General features: G+C 48.7%; 2 protein-coding genes across 2 annotated transcripts in view; one reads left to right on the top strand and one right to left on the bottom strand.

Moving 5' to 3' along the window:
- LOC144108076 (uncharacterized) overlaps positions 1-5,266 on the top strand; it is a 50,796-nt gene extending 45,530 nt beyond the window's left edge. The window contains exons 10-12 of the mRNA XM_077641357.1: positions 3,215-3,298; positions 3,801-3,956; positions 4,958-5,266. Of these exons, the coding sequence (XP_077497483.1) occupies positions 3,215-3,298; positions 3,801-3,913 (197 nt within the window). The 3' untranslated portion in view covers positions 3,914-3,956; positions 4,958-5,266. The remainder of the gene's footprint in view (positions 1-3,214; positions 3,299-3,800; positions 3,957-4,957) is intronic.
- Positions 5,267-8,226: 2,960 nt separating this feature from the next.
- Positions 8,227-16,379, bottom strand: LOC144107554 (ectopic P granules protein 5 homolog). Its single transcript, XM_077640622.1, has one exon. It carries the CDS (start codon positions 16,113-16,115, stop codon positions 8,784-8,786), a length of 7,332 nt encoding a protein of 2,443 aa, XP_077496748.1. The 5' UTR covers positions 16,116-16,379; the 3' UTR covers positions 8,227-8,783.
- Positions 16,380-20,601: the final 4,222 nt, after the last annotated feature.

Below are 20,601 nucleotides of genomic sequence, written 5' to 3'. Positions count from 1 at the left end.
GACGCGCTTGACTGCCTCCATGGTGCCAAATTTTTCTCGTCCATAGATCTTCTCAGGATGGAACCAGCGGAACACAGACGCAGGACAAGAAAAGGAGGTACACACACCACACCGCTGGACTTGCAACTGATTTATTTCGAAGAAAACCGCCACATTTAAAGGATTCCCTGCGCAAGCGCACACTCTGGATGAAGGGAACAACTGTATTAAGATAAAAGAAAGTTATATTCTTTATCCGTGATAAAAACCGAGGGATCGCTGACACACTTTTCCTTGTTTTTCCTGATTAGAAACGCTTCAAGAATTTCAAAAACAAGGAAAAACAAGGAAAAGTGTGTCAGCGATCCCTCGGTTTTTATCACGGATAAAGAATATAACTTTCTTTTATCTTAATACAGTTGTTCCCTTCATCCAGAGTGTGCGCTTGCGCAGGGAATCCTTTAAATGTGGTGGTTTTCTTCGAAATAAATCAGTTGCAAGTCCAGCGGTGTGGTGTGTGTACCTCCTTTTCTTGTCCTGCGTCTGTGTTCCGCTGGTTCCATCCTGACAACATTATGAACCAACTAGCCCAGCAATTTACGCTCCATAGATCTTCGCTCCGGCTACTGGCAAATTGCTGTAGATGAACAGGACCGTGAGAAAACCGCTTTTGTGACTCCTGATGGCCTTTATCAATTTAAAGTTATGCCTCTCGGATTATGCAACGCACCAGCCACATTTGAACGCATGATGGATGCTCTTTTGCAAGGCTTTAAGGGGTCCACCTGCCTGTGCTATCTCGATGACGTCATTGTCTTTTCGCCCTCGTTTTCCTCTCACCTCACTGACCTTTCTCAGATCCTTTCCCTCTTTTGTCATGCTGGCCTGCAGCTCAACTCGTCTAAGTGCCGTTTCGCGCGCCGTCAACTCGCCATCTTGGGTCATGTCGTCGACGGCACGGGGGTGCTGGACATCTGCTGGACATCTGGGTCTCTCGCGTGCGTCGTCGCTTCTTTTGGTCCCGACTCTATCTACCAGTCCGTCCGCCGCTATGTTCGTGCCTGCAACCAGTGCCAACGCCGGAAACGTCCCGCCATGCTCTCCGCAGGTTTGCTCCAGCCTGTTGATGTGCCCCCTGAGCCATTCTATCGTGTTGGCTTGGATCTTTTGGGCCCGTTTCCGGAGTCCACCTCCGGAAACAAATGGATTGCCGTTGCGACAGATTATGCTACTCGCTATGCCATCACGCGGGCCCTCCCCACCAGTACTGCTACCGACGTGGCCGATTTTCTCCTCTACGACCTTATCCTCCGTCATGGTGCACCCCGCCAACTTCTCACCGACCGCGGCCGTTGCTTTCTCTCTAAAGTTGTCGACGACATTCTCCGTTCCTGCTCAACAAAACATAAGCTGACCACCGCCTATCATCCCCAAACCAACGGTCTTACAGAGCGCCTCAACCGCACTCTCACGGATATGCTCGCAATGTATGTTTCCCCGGACCAATTGCCCTTCCATACGTGACCTTCGCCTACAATTCTTCTCGTCATGACACTGCCGGTTACTCCCTGTTCTATCTGTTGTACGGTCGTGAACCCCAATTACCTTTGGACACGCTGCTTCCGACATCTCCTTCCCCGCCATCTGAATATGCCCACGACGCTATTGCCCGCGCCGACCACGCCCGCCAGCTGGCTCGCTCCCGCCTACAAGCCTCGCAGGCCTCACAGCAGGACTACTACGACCGCCGCCATCGCATGGTAACTTTTTCCCCTGGAGCCCTCGTCTTGCTTTGGTCGCCCACACGCCGTGTCGGGCTTTGCGAAAAACTAATGTCCCGCTATGTTGGCCCATACCGTGTGCTCCGCCAGGTCACCGCCGTCACCTACGAGATTGCCCCGGCCTTTCCGGAGACCACCTCCGGTGCATCTCAGAGTGACGTTGTCCACGTCTCTCGCCTCAAGCCCTATGTGTCGCAATCCCTTGCTCCGCCCTAATTTCCGCCGAGACGGTGTTTTTTGCTACCGGGGGCCATGCAACGGATAGAAGAAGAGATGAATGAAGTCTCTCGGAGGCGCGCGTGCTCTGGGATTCTGTGCTCTGTGCCTGGTGCTCTGTGCGGGCCGCCCTGTGCTCTTGACCTGTGTGCTGTGCCCGGGCGTTCTCGCGTCGTTCCCTCCTGGACCACGTAACAATATAAACTTTGTAACTCATACCCAGTGCTGTTGGTTTTTGATGTAGCTGTATCTCGTGCTCATCAGCACAGTGAATTGTGAAGCTTTTCATTCTGCCAGAGTTCTGGTGCTACAAACAGTTCACTGTGCACAGCACAGACGTGGAATTTGGTGCTGGTACTACTGCCAGGTGTGCTGTCAGTTTTAACGCCGTTAAGGGCCCCGTGTCGCAGAAAAGGGCCCCGTGTCGCAGAAAAGCCGGTGTCGTCGGCTTCGGAGGCGTTGGCTCTGAGCGAAAATTTCCTCCTCTCTCTCCTCCTCCTCCTCACCATGTAAGCCACTGCCCCAACAGTTAGCGCGCGACGGCAGCCCCTCCCAATCGTTTCGTTCAGGTGCAGTGGGGCGGCACACAGGAATCATGCGGTGAGCGGCGAACAACACAGCGCACATCCAAAGCGTGTTCATCACGAAGCTTGCGGCTTGCTGGCCGTTCGTTCAGCGCAGAAGCTATGCTGGCGCTTGTGGCATCAGGTTTGTCGAGAACTGTGTGCCGACGAACTACGACTGCAACTTGAGTCCCGTGCGTTTTAGCAAGGCACCTGGCAGCGCTTCTGTGTGGTTTGCCGCTCCGCGCGTCCGTTTCACTGTACGTAGCAGAGTAACCTGTCTAACTGGCAAGGCGTCGCGCCGAACGGGCAATGGCGTTCCATGGACTCCCTGGCAGTGCTGCAACATGTTGTCGCATTCCACTCTGAAAGGTGAAGCTTAAGCGCCCTCCAATTTTTTTTTCGCTTGTATGGTGGTTTTACCACTCGCAGTAGCTATGCCTGCTAGAAGGTGAGAGTGGGTGGATGTTTTTTTTTTTTTTTTTGCCAGTGCTTGTGATGCCTTGTATTCATTGCATTTGACATTGCATGTTGAATCCATCTGCCACTCACACACAGGTTCATGCACTGCTATTCGGAGGCCTGTTGTGTGCAGCATCCTAGAAGGGAGCATGGCATTTGGCAAGGGCCAAATGACACCGTATGCACCACAGTTTGCTGTTCCATATGTTGCAGGACCCCTTTGGGAAGAGTCTAAGAAGTTTCCGAAGGGGCTTGATCCCCTGCTGGAGCAAATGGCCGACTGCCTGGCTCATTGTGGTGAGTTTGGCACATGCTTTTGTTAGAGGTCGGTCAGTGGCAATCCGCAAAGTTAGGGTTGACTTCGATCGTTGAGCACCACTTACATTTGGTGGCAGGGCTCACTTGTTTCAGTGCAATGACAGCAGCAGGAGGCAGCACTCTTGTTCCCTTGCCTTGCTAGTCTCAAGAAAGTTTTTTTGCTGTTAATATCTTTTCGGGTGAATATCCTAACTGGTCCCATCTGGTTCATGGAACAATTCCCATTTGGGACGAAATGGAACCAATTGGTTCCCACTGATCCCAGCTGGGAATTTTCTATAAACAAGTTGATATCAGTTAGGATCCTCACAAGTGGGTTGTCTCGCACCAGATTTGCTTTCGCAAGAGATGTACCTACAACTGACTGGCTGGAACTCCAGCTGCGACATTAATTTTCATGCCAGGCCAGATTTCACTTAGATTGCCCTACATTGACGTGCCCTTCACTGCAGCATGTATTGACCCACTGTCACTCATGCAGGTTCACCGCTTCGTGGTGCAATCATCGAGGCATTCAAAAGGCTTCCCGGATTCCAAAAGAGCCGCTGGCCAGCTGAACTTTCCTACTGGTTTTTGCATTGGAACAGGTCATGACGTGCTGCCATCATCTCTACAGGGGACAGGCTTCCCAGTGAAGGTGAACACTGACTCAACCTTTTGCACTGCTGTTTTGATGGTGCTTGCTGGGTTTGAACTGACCATGATTGATCGCCTTAGCTTGAGATGATACAGATGGCCTGGCATGTTCCCTGGTCATGGTCCATGTATGACGTGTTAAATGGTTGCACGTTTAATGTTAACGGTCATTGCAGAAATGGACCTGGGTGGGACGCGTGTAATGTGGCAAACAGGTAACAGTGCTATTTTGCGGTAACAAAGAAATTAAGGCCAGACCAGATGGTGACACCTTGGTGTGTTAAACTTTGCAGTCTGCTGGCTGCTGGGCTGCTTCGCCTGGAGCAGGTATACAGTTTATGATAAGGCTAAGTGGAACACAGCGGGCTATTTTTGTTAGAAGAAAGTTGAGGTGCCTTAATTTTTTTTTTCTTGCATCTGCTTTGTGTGGTTTAATACTGTTTTTTCATTCTCTTTTAAAGTGTGTTGAAAAAACAGGCTGCCTCCATTCTTTTTCATGCTGACAGCGGCACCTTCATCAGCAATGTGGCAGCTGGCATGATATGGTTGATATATGATATGGTATCAGCACTATAGATATCACCAGTTGCATTTTATTGATAGTTTTAATTTTAAGAGGACTTTAGCGCTTTAAAATATACAGTTTAAGAGGACTTTAGCGCTTTAAAATATACAGTTTTAAGAAAACCTGTTCCCCTCAGTTAATGTCGTAATGCCCTCGGCAGTGGGCAGTCATCGTCGTGTCTCTAATGCCAAGTTTTGCAGACATACCTACTACTTGCAAAGGGAAAGCAAAGTTCTTTGTAAAAAAATTTCGTTTTAAATTGTTTTATCTTACAGGCGGGTGTGTGTTTATCTCTGTAGCTACCTAAAGAAAATATGGAAATATGGAAAATATAGCGATCAGCTAATGACTTCACTGAAAGTGCTGTCTTGCTGTTGCTGCTGCTGAGGATCTGTCCTCTGCTGTAGTTGAAGTGCCTGCCTCGGCTCCTCCTGCAGGGGTGCCTGCTGTCTTTCGGCAACAGTCTATTGGCAGCAGTCTCCGCAACCCACACATACTGGATCCACTGGTACCGGGCCACATGAGGCTCCAGGTCAGCCCCATGCTGTCCAGGCAGGAAGAGCCCGGGCTCGTATGATTCAGCCATGTTTAAGCTGTCCTCAGTTCTTTGACAGCTGATTGTGCTGTGCATTTTTGTTTATTTTTATGCATAAAGCTTTGCTATTTTTGTTTGTTCTGTTGTACACTAAGATTTGTACATGTATTTTGAACTGCACTCACAGCTAAGTGGGCAGCATATGAGCTAGTCATTGACATTGTTCCTTGTTGTGCATTTTTGTTTCTTGCATTGTACACTTTTGTTTCTTATATTGCATATTAAAGTGTGTGTCCACATCTTAACACATTTTAACTACATCAAAGGTCACAATGTGCTCAGCACTGATTGTTCTTATAATTTGTATCACAATGTGCTGAGCACTGAAATTGTTCCTATTATCATACACATTCGTTCATTTATATTTATCGCATTGTACACTAAAGTTTGTGGGCACTTTTTAAACTGCATTGAAAATCACGCAATAAATTTTGTTCAGCATATAAGCTAGTCACTGAAAATCGTTCCCGATTAGTTCCTTGTTGCGCATTTTTGTTCATTTATAGTTGTACATTTTTATTTATTTCACTGTACACTAAAGTTTGTGTACACATATTAAAATTTATGTATTGATAACAGAGGTTCTTAGCACTTGAGAGAGTCAAATTCTTCCTAATTTGTTCCTTGTTGTCTGTTTTTGTTTATTTGTTGTACACATTTTCATGTTTCTTTGTGTACACATTTTAAACAGCAATAAAGATCTCTGAAGTGCTCAACATTTAATGCAGTCACTAAAGTTGTTCTTAATTTGTTCCTTATTCGCAAAATGTGATCAACCCTTTTCTCTGCATTACCCTAGCAAAGTAATCAAGTTTTTAAGTATCAATGCGATAGAGACTGTCACAATTCAAAACATAGACTAGCAGATGCCTTCGGTAGCTGAGGCTGAGCAAAGAATTAATGCTTCCCGATAAGTCAAGATGTACCATTTTTACATTTACAACATGTAAAAGCAAATGTATTTATGTGTGGCAGTATGCTTGTGCAGAAATATTTAAAGCTACCTGGTCATAATTTTTAAGCAGATCAAGCTATAGAATTTTTACTGTGGGTGCTAAAAATGAGCTCCATTCAGTGTCACAGTACTGAGAAGGCGGCCAGGCTTGCTGTAGTCTCGTATTTGCTGCTTTTCAGCAGATTTGGCTACATTCGTTTGTGTCACTTAATGTGCTGTCCATTGCAGTGCCTCAGGGCCCTGTTCTGGTCTTAAGCTGGGCCACTTGGTTCAGTACGACCTGAAGTGTACCAAGGTGTATTCAGTGCATCATTTAAAAGCAGTACTTGCTTACTGTGAATTAAGCAGAGAGGCCAACTAAAGGCAAGGGTTCCTTTCAATATCCACTTCTGTGTAGTGTTGCCTGTTGCAGTGAATGTTAAGGTCATAAAATACTAGACATGTGCTGGCTGCCGCTGCCATGTTCTTGGTTGTGTTGAGTGCAACTGTGGAGGTCCTAAAATAGAGGCCAGAACAGTCCAAGTAAGATTAGACACAGTATTAAGTATGTGAAGTCAAGCTCGAGGGGCACAACAGATGAAAAACTCACTCAGAACAAGCCTGCAGGCCTAATAAGAGCTGCATGGGATTTAAAACTGGCCCTCCCATTATTTCCATTTTATTGTCCCATCTCTCCCTCCCCTCATTATTTCTGCTAACTTTTTTTTGCTATCAATCATCGAGACATTAATTTTTAAGAGTCCCCTTAGGTCTTACTGTTGGCATTGTGTTGCGTTGAAACCAGTATAACCATCCATGCTAAGTGGATTTCAAGTTGGTGTCAGGGATGGCTTTCTTCCTTGGGTGCCTTATGTGGCACAGTGGTCAATACACGCCAGCCTTATAATGCAGTTAACAAATTTGGCTGAGCCGGTTTTGTCAAGAACTTGAGGGTATCTGTCTAAAATATTTTAATGTGTCAGCTATCACTTGTCATTTATTTAAACACAAGTGAGGCCAGGCATCCAAATTGGATATTGCTGCACTGTGGCGGTAATGTGTACAGGTTGTTTCCATGCTGCATTAAGCAGGTAGACCAGTAATTCGATTGTGGTAATCATCGAGTCTTTCGAGCCTTTTGTGCCTCAGTGTAGAAGACCAGCAATGGCTTTGTGTGTTGCTCCCAACACAGAATTGAGAGCAGTGTTGTGTGCAGTTCACTCCTGGTCGTTCCTTGTGTGCCCAATTTGCACACACGCCAGTTTGCATCGGCTACCCAGTGTCACTGGATGGACAACTCTATTCACGACTCTGGACGAGGTCTATGTGCCCATATGCTATGCCTAGATATGCTTCCCTAGCCGAGGCAACATGGCATATTTCACATCATGGCAACCCAGCACTCTTATATCGTGAACCCTTCCAAGGCGCTTGCTGTACGACCAAGCGTGAACACGAGCATGTCCTCTGTGCCACAAATTTGATGTACGAGTTCCTCACTATAAGTCTAGAGTAGGTCATTCCGGGATCTAAACAGACTGCACCTTGCCAACCGAAATAAATTCTTAGCCACTTAATAGAATTCCACATGTGCTATTGGAAACTAAAGTCTGTGGAAGTACCAGCATCATCCAAGCTCTCAGCATGTCACCCAACCTGGCAGCTTGGAACTCATCGAATGTGACCATGCAGGGCATATTCGTCACACATGCATAGGGGTGGCCTTTTCTGCGCTCATGAGTTTGGGACGAGAAGAGGCTCTCGAGCTGAAGAGAGACACTGGCATGCCTCCAGGCATGTGCCTCTGTTCTGATAAGGCGCTGCGTAAACACTAGATTCAGATAACACATTTCTTTCTGTGGATTCTATTAGTGACACACTGCTGTGCTGCTTCTTACATAGGCCAAGGGAATGGAAGACCGCTGTGCAGACACCTTCACATAACCACCCCGCCAGCACGAAATGATCTGCAGTCTTGACAGCTGCTTAGCAAGCTACGAGTTGATGCCCAACCTGGAGGCTTTAGTCCACTATAATTACATGCAGGCAACAAAATGCGTACGAGGAGAACCACCCAGAAGAGAGTGTATATATAGAAGTGCAAGGATGCGTTTTTGGTCAGTTGTGCTCAGCAAAGCTACAGAGGTGAAATTTCCATACAAACACTAGACACAGCATTAACAGACAACTCCCAGTTGCTTTTTATAGTTTCGTAAAAGACATTCAGTTGTACAAAGTAAAGCGTTGTATTATAAAAGCAAGGCTTGCACGTGAGGCACTTAATTTCATTATGCGACACAGTAAATTATTAGGTGCCGGTTATTTTCGCACACATGGTAGGCTCTTTCTCAATTCAGTTCGCGCACAAGTAAAGGTTTAAGCTTATATGCATGTGATCTGTGGCAAAATAAAAACATAGCACAGCAACACTGACAACACACAAATTCTGACTTAACAGAATGGTGGTGCCTCTGGTGTGTGACGATGGCTAATTTTAGAGGAGTTCCTCTTATACGATAGCTGCTGCTTCAATATTCCTGCAGGTTTTGTCAATTTTATCACACCTCAAACAAAGGACAAGCCAGGCCTGACTTAAACAAATGGGTACGAAGAATTGCACACAAATCTCTTACTGCGAGCATTCCGCTGCACTGCAATCAAAGGATTTTACAATTATAAAAGACGCCCTCGCATCGCCACTGACAACTCGACCCCGAGTCAGCTCCAGCAAACATTACACAGTGCCAAAGAAGAGGACCCTTAGGTAAGCCTTTTCACAGTAGAAAAAATTCACAAGCGTTTGAATCATGTGCAGGCTGTCTCCAAGAGTGAGACTAGTGTCTTGCACAATGTTCAGGGCTTCTTGGATCTCTTGCAGCAGGGGCTGGTATGCTTTGGTGGTCTGTAGGACCTGAAGTCGTGAGAGCATCTGGTTGGCCACAGCTGCATTGTCAGTGAGCCGCGCAGCCACAAAAGCAGCCACGACACGGCAGCAGAACCTGAACTGCACAGAAACCGTTGAGCGGCGGCCCATGCCCAGAGCTCCGAGCAAGCCACCTGTGTCACGGTCTTCACCCAGGACACCCAACGTCGCGCAGAAGTTTCCCAGGAGGCGAGCTACCACTTGTGGGCTGCCACCAAAGTCAAGCTGACGGAGGCTCAGGGTCAGCAACTTGGCCCAGAGCAGCAGCAGCTTGGGTTCGGACTCGCCACCAGCTCGGCCCTGGGAAACCCAGTCGGCCAGCTGGTCCAGCAGAGCACGTTCGTCTTCAGGAGAGCGGCACTGCGGCAGACAGTGCATCAGATAGCACATTTGGGTCAGATGCGCACCCTGCATAGCACACTGCTCCCGGAAGTCGGCCACTGTCAGCTCGGGAACCCTGAAAGCGGCTGCCGCCTGCGCCCAGCCACCGTCGGCCGCAGTGTTTTCTTCGAAAAACGCAGCGAGGCAGGCTTCCGTCACGCAAACAAGGTGTTGCACTGACGCGATATTGGTGCAGGCTGCTGCCAGCACAGCCAGCAGGACTGGATGTCCCGGACGTTCGTCGAGCCAGGGTAGCAGGCCTCCGAGCAGTGCCTGCTCTTGCGCGCTGCCCTTGCGGCCACTGTCCAGGAGAGAGAGGGCGCGCCCCAGAACAGGCACAGAACCCTGCACCATTTGACACTGGTCGAGCAGCTGCGGCAGGAGCATGGTCACGTCCTGAACTTCGGCAGCTTCCAGGGCCGGGCCATACAGTCCAACGAGCGTGGTCACAAACGAAAGCTGCTTGTTTGGGTCTCTCTTGGTTCCGGGTGACATGCACGACAGGGTGGCCACAAAGTCCAGCATTGTCTTGTCAGTTCCGGGGCTTGCTTTCAGAAGCTGGCGCACATCACAGTTGCAGGCAAGCTTCTTTTGGACAAGGCTGACCAGTTCCACAGGCAGCATGCCCCACTCGTGCTCATGCAGTGGGCCAACAGTGGTGGCCACAAATGCAGACATGTTTTGGTGCCATGCAAGGCTGACAACCAGTTCAGCAAAACATGAGTGGTACTCCACTACACATTCAGCTGCCAGCTGCAGGGATTCGTCCAGTCGTTCCTTCCACTGCACTTGCGTAAACACATTGACCAGGAAATCCAAGTGGCCAGAGTACTTTGCTTCTAAAAGCTTGCAAGCCAGCCTCATGTCATCTGTGGAGGGGCAAAACTGTGACCAAGGCAATGTGGCAAATGCAGTTTGCACAGCAGTGGTAATGTATTCTGGCGGGTTGGTCCACACATACTTGATGAAATAGTGCTGCCAAGCAAGAGACAGGACATTCACATTCCAGGCATCTTGGCAGCAGTGATGAAAGAAGGCCAGTACAGTAACAAGTGAGTCTGCCATGCAGCTAGCATCTTTTGCGTCTCCAGGGAGCCACGGCAAGCACATACTCTTGCCGTCGGTTAGTTCCAGCCAGGGTCCATAGAGCCGCAGCACAGTGTTTACAGCCTCTTGCAAGTTGGCACTAGGAGCTTTGAGCTTTTCCCAAATGTAGCAGTGTGCGATGACACTGAAGAAACGGGGTAGCACTGGAAGAAACGGCCTCACTCGACCATACAAGCCACTCTTTGCTGTGGAGGCGTCAGATTTTCTTAGGGCGGTGAAGTGGTCTGCTGTAGTGTCTATACTTCCCCCAGCTTCAGCCAATGTCAACAGGCACTGATGTTTTGCATACTCCTCGTCGTAAGTCTTCACTACCTTGTCGGGCATGCAGTAACCCAGTGCTTGCAGAAACACGCCCCAGGTGGTCACGGCAATGGAGCAGGATTCTGTGCCTCTGAGCAGCATGGCAAGGACGAACGCGTAGTGCTCAGGAAAGTGGAACTGCAGCAAGCTGTAGAGATGAAGGTGGAATACCTCGACCAGCGGCAACACGGGTGCTTGCGGACTGATGCCACACTTGCAAAGTGCCTTCTCCACGGCCACTAGCAGCTGCTGTCGCACAGCCTTGCTGGGCTCGTGGCTCATCAGCCAGCCAGGGAGATCAAACTTGGAGAGCATCACAAACACAGCATTGTAGAGGCTTGGAATGATGCAGGAGCTTACGGACTGGTACATGAGGGCATACTGTTCTTCATTTGCTGCTCCTGGACTGAAGAAAGGAGCCACATGGCCTACCATGCTCGGGTCGTTGAGAATCGCTTGCAGCACAGGCAGGCACTGATCAGCCCTGTTGGCCACAAACTCTTCTCCCACCATGTCCAAGCAGAGGGTCACAAACTGTCTTGTAGGAAGGTATTGCACCATCTCCTTGTGCAGAAACCCGACCACATCAAAGAAGACTTCACTGCCCAGCTTCTGCAGTGCCTCCTTCGTGCCTGGGGTGGCCTGACGGTGCCGCTGAACCAGCTGAGTGAGGCAGGCCTCCAGCTGCACTTGTGCGCAGCAACTGGCATGTGGTGGAGCACGCTGCAGCTCTGTCAGAGTGGCGACCCACTCGGTCCTGTTCTTCTCTATCTTGTGCGAAATGTCGGGGGCCTCTCGTGCTTCGTAGTACTGCAGCCTCAGGTGCAGCGGGCCTTTGCACTCCTCACGGTAGTCACAGGGCACGGACAGGTGCACAAACGCAGCAGCGTTGTCATAGAGAATGGGTAACAGTTCCTCCCGGCAAATGTGATCCAAGCAGGTCAGTTTGTCCAGCCGGCCAACGACTGTGCTCGCCTCACCTACTAGCACCCTAAGCTGCGCCGACACCAACTCTCGCACCTGTGGTGCAAGGCAAGGCACGGCGGGAATGACTGGTCGAAGCATTGGCATGGAAGGCGCTGGCATCTGGCCTTCATATGTCTTGAGCCGAGAGATGATGCGTTCTTCGGGGGCTTGTTCACAATGCTGCTGCTGATTTCTGCAGGGGCGGCTGGCACGCGGTCGCTGGGGAAGCTGCTGAAGGCTCTGGAGCTTGCGCTGTCCTTCCTCCAGAGACACAAGCTCGTGCCAGAGCTGGCAGTTTCCTTGAATGATGGCACACAGTGCATCGGGGCAGTACTGAGATGGCAGGGCACTGAAGTCAATGCTGGCAGTCTGAAGGCGTGGCTCTTCCAGCCACAGACTGAAAGTGCGGTACATTTTGAACAACCTCTCAAGCAGATCTCTTGATGGTTCCTCTTCATCCGTGTTAGCACACCGCTGGTAGCTATGGTCTGCTAACTCACTCAGCCGCCGTTTCATTTTCTTCAGCAAAGAGAAATAGCTTGTGCACTCAAAGAAACGAGGGCCTGCACTATTACCATTGGGACACCTTTGCAGATAGAGGGAAAAAAATTGCTGCCATATAAGGGGCAAGGCGGGATGGTCTGCATCAGTCTGTAGAGCCTGGTAAGCCCATCGGTACAGCAGTAGGACATCCAAGGGTGCCTGCATGGTTTTCTTGACGAGGACTTCCATGGACACCTGGGGTGAATCTGCTATGGCAGACAGCAAGGACTTCCAGGCAGTGGCCACTTCTGGTAGCTGAGCTTCTGCAAGCATCCCTGCCAGGGAAAACCATGGGAACGTCGGTGCCGACTGGAAGGGCACCATCGCTGGCCAAGAGCCACTTTGGCTTCCAAGCATGTAGGAGAACACTGACCTCATCATGGATTGTGATGCTGTGGGCGCTGGCAAGGTGGCGAGCAGTTCTGTAAAGTGTGCCAGCACACTGTCAAGACAGTCTGCCTCAAAGTAGGCCAGCTGTACCACAACGTCAAGAAGGTGCATGACATTTTCCCGGCCCTTGGGCTTGTAGGCTGCTCTGTGCATGGGGGTGTCAGGAAGGTGGAATAGCAGTGCTGTCCAAAGCCTGATGGGAAGTGATGGGAGGCCCCAGCGCTTGGCTTGCTGAACAAGGCAGGTCATCATAGCAGCAAGCTCCTTCAGCACAGTGCCTTGCTGTTCCGACCCCACAAGACTTTTGGCTGCTGCCAGGTACGTGTTGTCTGCCAAAACTAAGCGCTGTAAATCTTCCAGGAACTGCTGGTTGCCTAAAAGCATGTCCTGATGCAAATAGAAGAGTGGCAAGATATGACCTATGCATTTCACGGCTGCTGCATGCTGCTCATTGAGTATCAGAGTTGATACGAGCTTCAGGCCAGTGCCAAGCACCTGTTCTCGGTAGTGACCAATAGTCCCGATAGAAACCGACAGAAAGAGAGCTGGAGGGCGCAGGTCCTTGCTAGCCCGAAGGAGAGGGTGGAGCCACTCGCACTGTTCGAGATCTGGTACAATGTCTGGCGGAGGAGTTTCATCCATGACAAGGCGCAGCTGCAATTCGTGGTTGCTGTCAAATGCATGCAGCTTGAGTTGGAAGAGGGTTGTCCATACCCAGGCAGCAAAGCCCATGGGCGTTGAAGTCTCACCAGTGGTGCCCGTTGCCAGATACGACAAGTAACGGACCTGCTTGTAGACATAGCCAGCTGCCTCAAACGGAACGCACAGCTTATTGTAGGCTTCGAGGAGCAGAAGTGCAAGTTGTTGGTGCAGGCAGTGTTGCAGAAAAAGTTGGCCCTGTTCATTGAAGCCGTAGTTGAGGTTCTCGATGAGTAGTCGAGCCAACTGGCTCTGGGGCGAGTCAAGTGGGTAATAGAGAAGGAAATGAGAAATGACGTCCAAGTCTTGCTTGTCGGGAACCCACAGGTGCAGGGGCATGGACTGCATCAGGTAGCAAGCCATCACACCCAGTGCCATCATGTGGTCGTCGATAGCGTCCAGTAGCACTGACACAACACACGGCTCCTTCTGCGCTAGGGAGGACAGCAGATCACGTCCTTCCTTGGCAAACAGCTGCCTCAGGTTGCGGTTCAGGTAGCTGATTTGGAAGATTTCCAGGGCCACCACATGAGTGAAAGCACGGCCATCCCCTTCTCTGGAGGTAGCCATGTTAGCAAATGAAGTCAGCAAGAAGTACACCTCTGACTGAGGCATGGAGCACAGTTTCTCTTCAAAGCTCTGCTTCTGCCCTTTTTCTTGCAACTGTTCACAGATTTCGCTCGGAGACAGATGGGTCTGCTGCACCTTTTCTTCGTAATTATTGTGCAGGAGCCACAGCAACTGCCATAGCATAACTGTTGACACGCAAGAGTAAGGAAGGACGGCCATGAACTGCCACGCGCCTGTGCTCTGGGAGTAGAATATGCAGTTGACTGCACGCAGGAAGAACTGATCATACTCAATTTGGAGGCGCATCAGAATGGCCGTGTCATTTGCACCTTGCGTGAGCCGAAAGCTCTTCCAATGGTCCGAGACATACTGAACTGTGTGACGAATCAAGCGGCTGATTCTCTTGGTTAGCTGCTTGTAACGCGAGTGGTTAAACGTCTTCAGGCCAGTATGGAAAATTGAGACCAAGTGCGAAGCCACTGCAATCAGCTTGAGAACACCTTGCTCGGAAGTTCTGGCTGCGTCGTAGTCCTCGGACACCACCAACAGGAGATGTTGGAAGATGCCTGCAAAGGGCACCTGGTTCAGCAGAGCCACAACGTCGTTCTCCCTCCAGTAGACCACTGAAGGTGGATCATCTTCCTCACCATCAGAGTCCAGCACAACCCATGGCTCGTGGCAGGAGGCTGCCTCTAAGGCGCTTTGTAGGGGTTGAAGGTACTCTGCGCGGCTTTCAACTGGCAGCAAAATGGTGGCCAATGCCGCCAGCGCATAGTCCAGCTGTTGGCAGCCTACCGTAGCCTGGCGCCAATTGGTGTTTTCAGGCCACGGCATGGGGCTTGGTATCTGGACTAGGCTGATGGCCCACTTGTGGATTCCTGGTGGACACCGCACCACATGGTTCAGCAGGAAGAAGTGATCAGCCAAGGAAGCCACTCGTAAGAGCAGGCTTCCCAGCATGCGCAACCACGATTGCACGTCACTCACAAACACATCATCTTGCACGGCCTTCCTCAAAAACACATACAGCACACTGATGCATGTCCTCAGTTCAGCAACACTGCCCGCAAGTTGCGGCTGCGTTCCACTGCTGACAGGAGTATTCTTTGGCATGTCCCGGAAAGGAGCAGCATCCAAGAGCAGCTGGAAATAGTAATCGATCTGGACCCGCTGTGTATGAGCATTGTGCATGTGCAAGACGTGCTTTTCTCCAAGCAACTTGAGCAGCTTCTGCGCAGACGACGCCATTGCTGACGCCGCGTCATTGTTGTACAGTGCGCGCTGAAAATAATGCTCGCCAGTGACTCGCTTGTTGTCGGCGCACCTCCCTTTTCCACTAACAACATCCGGCACAATATCCCACAGGCATGCTTCTTGCTGAGCGACATCTTCTTGTAAGCTGCGCACAACAGACTGTGTTGAGGCAAGTTGCTCCCTGGACTTCAGGTAATTTTCTAGAAGCCTGTAGAGCTCGTGGTGGTTCAAGTGTCGCTCTTCATTGAGGGTCACGAATTCCGCAACTATGCTTTTTCTCGCCTTCAGCCAGGCGCTTTCGTACAGCATGAGTATCTGGTCTTCCGTGAACGGGCGCATAGACTCTCGATTGTCGCGTATTTCCGAAAGCTCCGGATACAACTTGCCAATGCTTCTGTTTCGACTGAGCGCATCGTCACTGCGAACCGCGACTGCGGCGGGCGCTTTGGTATCACCAACCTGGCAACGCTCTGTTGTGGCGGCATGAGAAGAACTTGGGAAAGCGTAGTGACTATCGAGACTTTCTGCTGGAGCAGTTGGTACTTTGGGGGCAGCTAGCGTGACTGTTTCCGTTACCTGATCGGCGTTGAGCTCTTCCGGGCACCTTTCGCCATCGTCCTGTTGTTCCGTAACGGCCTCTGCGGGGTAGCTGGGCAGCACTGCATCGGTGCCATCGATACACGCTGATGAATCCACACCTTCAGGAGCAGCGCCGCTTGCCTCATCGCAGTTATCACCAGTGGCCGACGGCTGAGGAGTCGCGTAAACAACGCTCTTCTCGTCGCACGATTGCGAAGCTACTGCACCTTCGGCGTCCAATTTTGCACTTGTCACTGCTAGACTGCTGGACTCGCATGCGGAGCTCGTGGAAGCCTGAGGCTGGTCAGAATGTTGTTTCTTTTTAGGTTTCTTCTTCACTCTTACTTGCTCCATGATGTCATCTGCAGCAGCTAAGCGCGCGAACGAGGCGCAGATCGGTGGTCCGCCGAGGTAGACGTATCAGCATCGAACCAGTTATCACGACTGACGCCTCTCAAAACTTCGTATCAGCGGCGTCATCTCCGAGATCGTACTGAACTGATCTTACTACGCATATAGATATTACATTAAGTGTGTGCAGTGATAATTACGTCTTTTAAATAAAATTACTTTTGTTCAGAGAACAATCAGCTGTTTCGGCGATGATGGCGCCCTTTAAGCAATGACGTCATCTAAAAAACTGCGCGTTGCAAAATTTTGCCTCCAAGTCTGTTTTCAGCTCAAAAAATGTGAAAACAACAATTACACCTACATTATGTACAACTGAAGTGTACCCTACACTTCGCCATAATTGCTGCCTAAAGTACTCACAGGAAGTTTAAATTATTGTCACGAGGTGACGCCACAACTACAAAACTATATTTGGTTTTTATTTTTTTAACTTAATTTACACGGCGGGAAATATGGTTGGACGACTATAGCAATTAAAGGTGTCGAAGGACGGCAGTTGCGGGTCGGCGCCAAGTTTGTTTCCGCGAGGAGTGGTCTTTGGAGGGACACGGGAACAGCTTCACGGTGTGTATTTGCTCGTCAACTTCTGGCAGCCTTTATTTTGCTCTCATATAGTGAGCTAGGACTACACATGTGCAACCAAGGCAGCTGCAGGCGCCGCAGGTATGTACGAATACGCGTCAGTGTACGATTGCACTGCTGGCGGTTTGAACAGGGATGACAAAAGCGTAAAGCGCGTGGCACTGATTTTGCACGCTGCAGGCGGAGCAGCGTACTTTCAAAGCGCATAAATGCGCCCCCTTTTTGTGCTCGCTTTGTTGGGATGGCATTCAGATCTTGCTGCTCTTGCTTCTTGAAGCATGCTTAGTTTTTGGCATAATGCTGTCGAGGGCGGAAAAGCAGACCAAGGTTGTAGAGCTAAAACTAGAGCGAAATTAGAATGTGACAAAATGTGTCGAAAGCAGAGTTCGCTCTACTAGAGTCGCGGTCTGCCGTAAGCATAGAAATTGTAAAAGTTCGTAACGTTTGGTCTGCAATATCAGTACCTCCGCTGTGTTCTATTTAATGCTTTAAATGAGTTTATAAAAAGGTTTTGAGCATGTATTTCCCTGACGAACGCGTGCAGTGGGGCACAGTTTTGTTTTCAATGAACGTAGCAAGCACTTGCAAAAGTGCGATCGGTACGCCGTTCTTTTTAATCGGATCAGTTTATCAGTGCCGATAGCAATTAGGTGTGCCACACAGAGATGTGGGAATACTTGCGACGCGGCCTCGGTCACAGAGGGCTAAATCGAAATTTCGTGCGTGAGCGTTGTTGAATGAGCCAAAAATAGAGCAGCGCAGATGATAAAATGGATACAAGAAGTGTTTAATTAATATAGGTTGAACAGTCATGGCTGCTTTTCATTTGTGGCACTACTACTAGGGCCTCTCTAAGTATTCCGCCCTTTTCATTATAATTTGCATTTTGTCTATACTAGCGATAGTGTGCTGTGGCAATATTCGGTACGTGCTTGTGAAGAAACCAGACTATCCGCTGGTGGGAGCTGTTATTTGTGTCCCTCTACTGCATGAATGTCCAGAAAATCAGTGATGCTGGGAGCAGTGGGTGGCTGGTGCTAAAGGTGAAAGATTTAGATGCACCGGCTGATATCATCAGCTGTGTAAAATAAGTCTATGCAAGGACAGCAGCAAATATGATGCATGACGAGTCCACATCCTGCGACTTCTTGTGGCTCCTCTCTTGCACCAGCTATGACTGCCTTGTTCCAGCAAACTTCCTGAGCTCATCACTCCAGCCAGGTTCCTTTGTGTTGTGTGTTTGGGGGTTGTAAGTGTGTATAGCTGGTTGACTGTTGGATCTTTTGCTGCTTGCATGCTATTTTAGTTAGGCAAGGTTTAAGTGTGTTATTTCTGTAGTCTTTTCCTTATCCTTTTCATCTGCCAATTCAACACCATGGAAGCTGTATCAATGTGCCTGTCATTTTTATAAGCAACAATTCTGTCAGTGCCATCAACTTGTCTCAAAATGTGCAGGAATACCCCTGCAATCAGGTATTGCAGGGCCTCACATCCTTGAAACCAGTCAGGGCCCTTCATATAGCATTGCTCACAGCCCATACCATAGCTATATGCGACAAGACAGAATATTTTCTAACCCATGAGATGTGTACCAGAATTTGTGACATTGTGGTGTGGTTTTGGAAAGTGAAAAAGCATTGGTCTATCTGCCAGCAGATCATCAAAGCTCTATTCTGATCAGTTAAAGCCATCTTTATGCAGCCTTCCACCACTTCGTTTGAGCTTCTAAAGAACTTAGTATGCTCTGATTGTGTTCATGGAATCACTATAGTTGTCGGCATATAGCTTGCGTTTGATACTAGACTGTGCGAAGCACTGCACCGAAATTGGCTGGCAGTTTAACATTGCTAAGCACGAAATACTGTGCAAAAGCACATTTATTTGCAGGTGGGCACCACTGCCACAGGTACCTTAAAACAGGATTGAGGTGTTGACTGACTCAGGGAGCCAGTTATGTACTTTTCCTTTCTTCAAAATCAGTCCAGTCTAAACCTTCCCCTCTTTTTGAAAAAAGGAAAGGTGAGTAACTGCCTGAATTTGTAGGTGAATGCCACTGCCTACTCACAGTGCAATTGAGGTGTCCACTGACCCAGTGGGCCAGTTACATTTGCTACTCAGAGGCTTCACACAGATGCATGCACCCACTGCTGAAACTGGGGTAGTGCCACTAGAAATGCTTTTGCACTAAAAACAAACTAAATATTGAAGGTGAGCTGCACTATCTTTTTGTTATGGCAAAGGCTGGCATGTGTAAGCTTCTACCATGGTCGTTTTGGTTTTCCTCTGTACAGATGTTGCTCTGCTTTAAGTAACTTTGCAAATTTTCAGGACAGTTCTGCATAGTACATAAGTGAAATGTGGAAATCATGTACAGAAGTGCACTTCAATGACATGAAGGTTTACCACTACCTTTGCTGTGTGGTATTAACCACTATGGTATGAATGTTATTGACTGGGGGTGGTGTGGTTATGATAAAAGCGGTGGCACAATAATTTTATGGCATATGGTGGACACCCAAAATATGCTATGGTTGTAGGGATCAAGGAGAAGGATGAGTCACCCGTTGTGGTTTAAGTGATGTGGGCTGGGCAATATTATTTTTTTTTTTTTTTCAATTTACTCGCCCATCCTAATTTCTGTATCTGAGAGCTTGGGCTAATTTCGAGCACCTAGTGTTTCACATCGCACAGCATGACTGTTTTTGCATTTCGTCCCCATCAAAATATAAATGCTTCCAATCCTGCGACCTTGGACTCAGTAGCTGACCGCCGTGAACACTGAGCCACTGCAGCGGGTAATGGTATAACTCAAACCTGAATTTAGCTATATAAAAGTGTTGATGAGCAGTGTTGGAGTACTAAGGTGATTACTAAAGTAGCTTGTGTGAGCTTCATCAAGCAACACTGCTACACTTAAAAGTTTCGGGCCTTGCAAGCATGTTGAAATGAAATTATTTCTGATGAGCTCTTCATGCTGCGTCTTGAATTCTTTCTTCACCCAGCAACGCTGCTTTTAATTAGCTTTTTTCCTACTAATGCTGGTCAGTGCAGCAAAGTGGTACAGACAGAAGCAAACTTCCACCACAGTAACAAGACTAAACATTTTTATTGCTTGATTCAACAGTGTGCGTGGAGCTTCACGTGGGTTGCTGTAGGAACCAAGTGGGTTGCGTCATAGCCACGCAATGCTTTTCCCAGTAGTCGGGCACTGAATGAAGTGAGTATTACAAAGGAAAAGCAGCAACATTTAAGAGACATTGAGCACAAATTAAATTAGCTTGTATTGATAGATTGTCATGTTCTAGTAACAAAAAAGCCATTTTCACTCAGGACTGAGCTTTGCACGCTAAAAAAAAAAAGTGAACAAAAGAAATGTAATACAAGTGTAGAAAACCATTTTCGTGCACAAACTACAATGATGTCAAGACTGTTTTTGCATGTGGATCTCTGAAGCTAGGTTATAGTGCCAATCACTTCCTAGTGGCGATCACGAAGTCCTTTTCATTGTTTACATCAAGAGTTCGAATTAGAGAGAAAAAAACTGATACTTCGACCAAAGTCTCATGGGAGAACTAACTTTTCGGTGCAACTTATAGCGGGGGGGGGGGGTACCAATTTTCTTGCCAATAAGGGCATTTTTTACTGCCAAACAAACATCAAAGTTCCCAAAAGGAGCCATACAATTAATTTTTACTGGGGACAAAAATTGGATGAAGTTGACCTCAGTGTTCCTTCCAAACTCCACTCTGTGGTTGGATTCTGGCGAGGATTCTCAGTCCTCCGCCAGAGGTAAAAGATGGAGAACCAGCAGGAGGCCAGCTTAAATGACAAAGGAATTTGCAGGATG

Source organism: Amblyomma americanum, chromosome 10, assembly GCF_052857255.1.
Source record: "Amblyomma americanum isolate KBUSLIRL-KWMA chromosome 10, ASM5285725v1, whole genome shotgun sequence".
Lineage (NCBI taxonomy): Eukaryota > Metazoa > Arthropoda > Arachnida > Ixodida > Ixodidae > Amblyomma > Amblyomma americanum.
Note: the sequence above shows the minus strand (reverse complement) of the source record. Positions and strands in the feature narration are given on the sequence as shown.

Bases quoted from the DNA above. Each gene is read 5' to 3' on its own strand.
- LOC144107554 (XM_077640622.1), bottom strand. From the start codon at position 16,115: ATGGAGCAAGTAAGAGTGAAGAAGAAACCTAAAAAGAAACAACATTCT.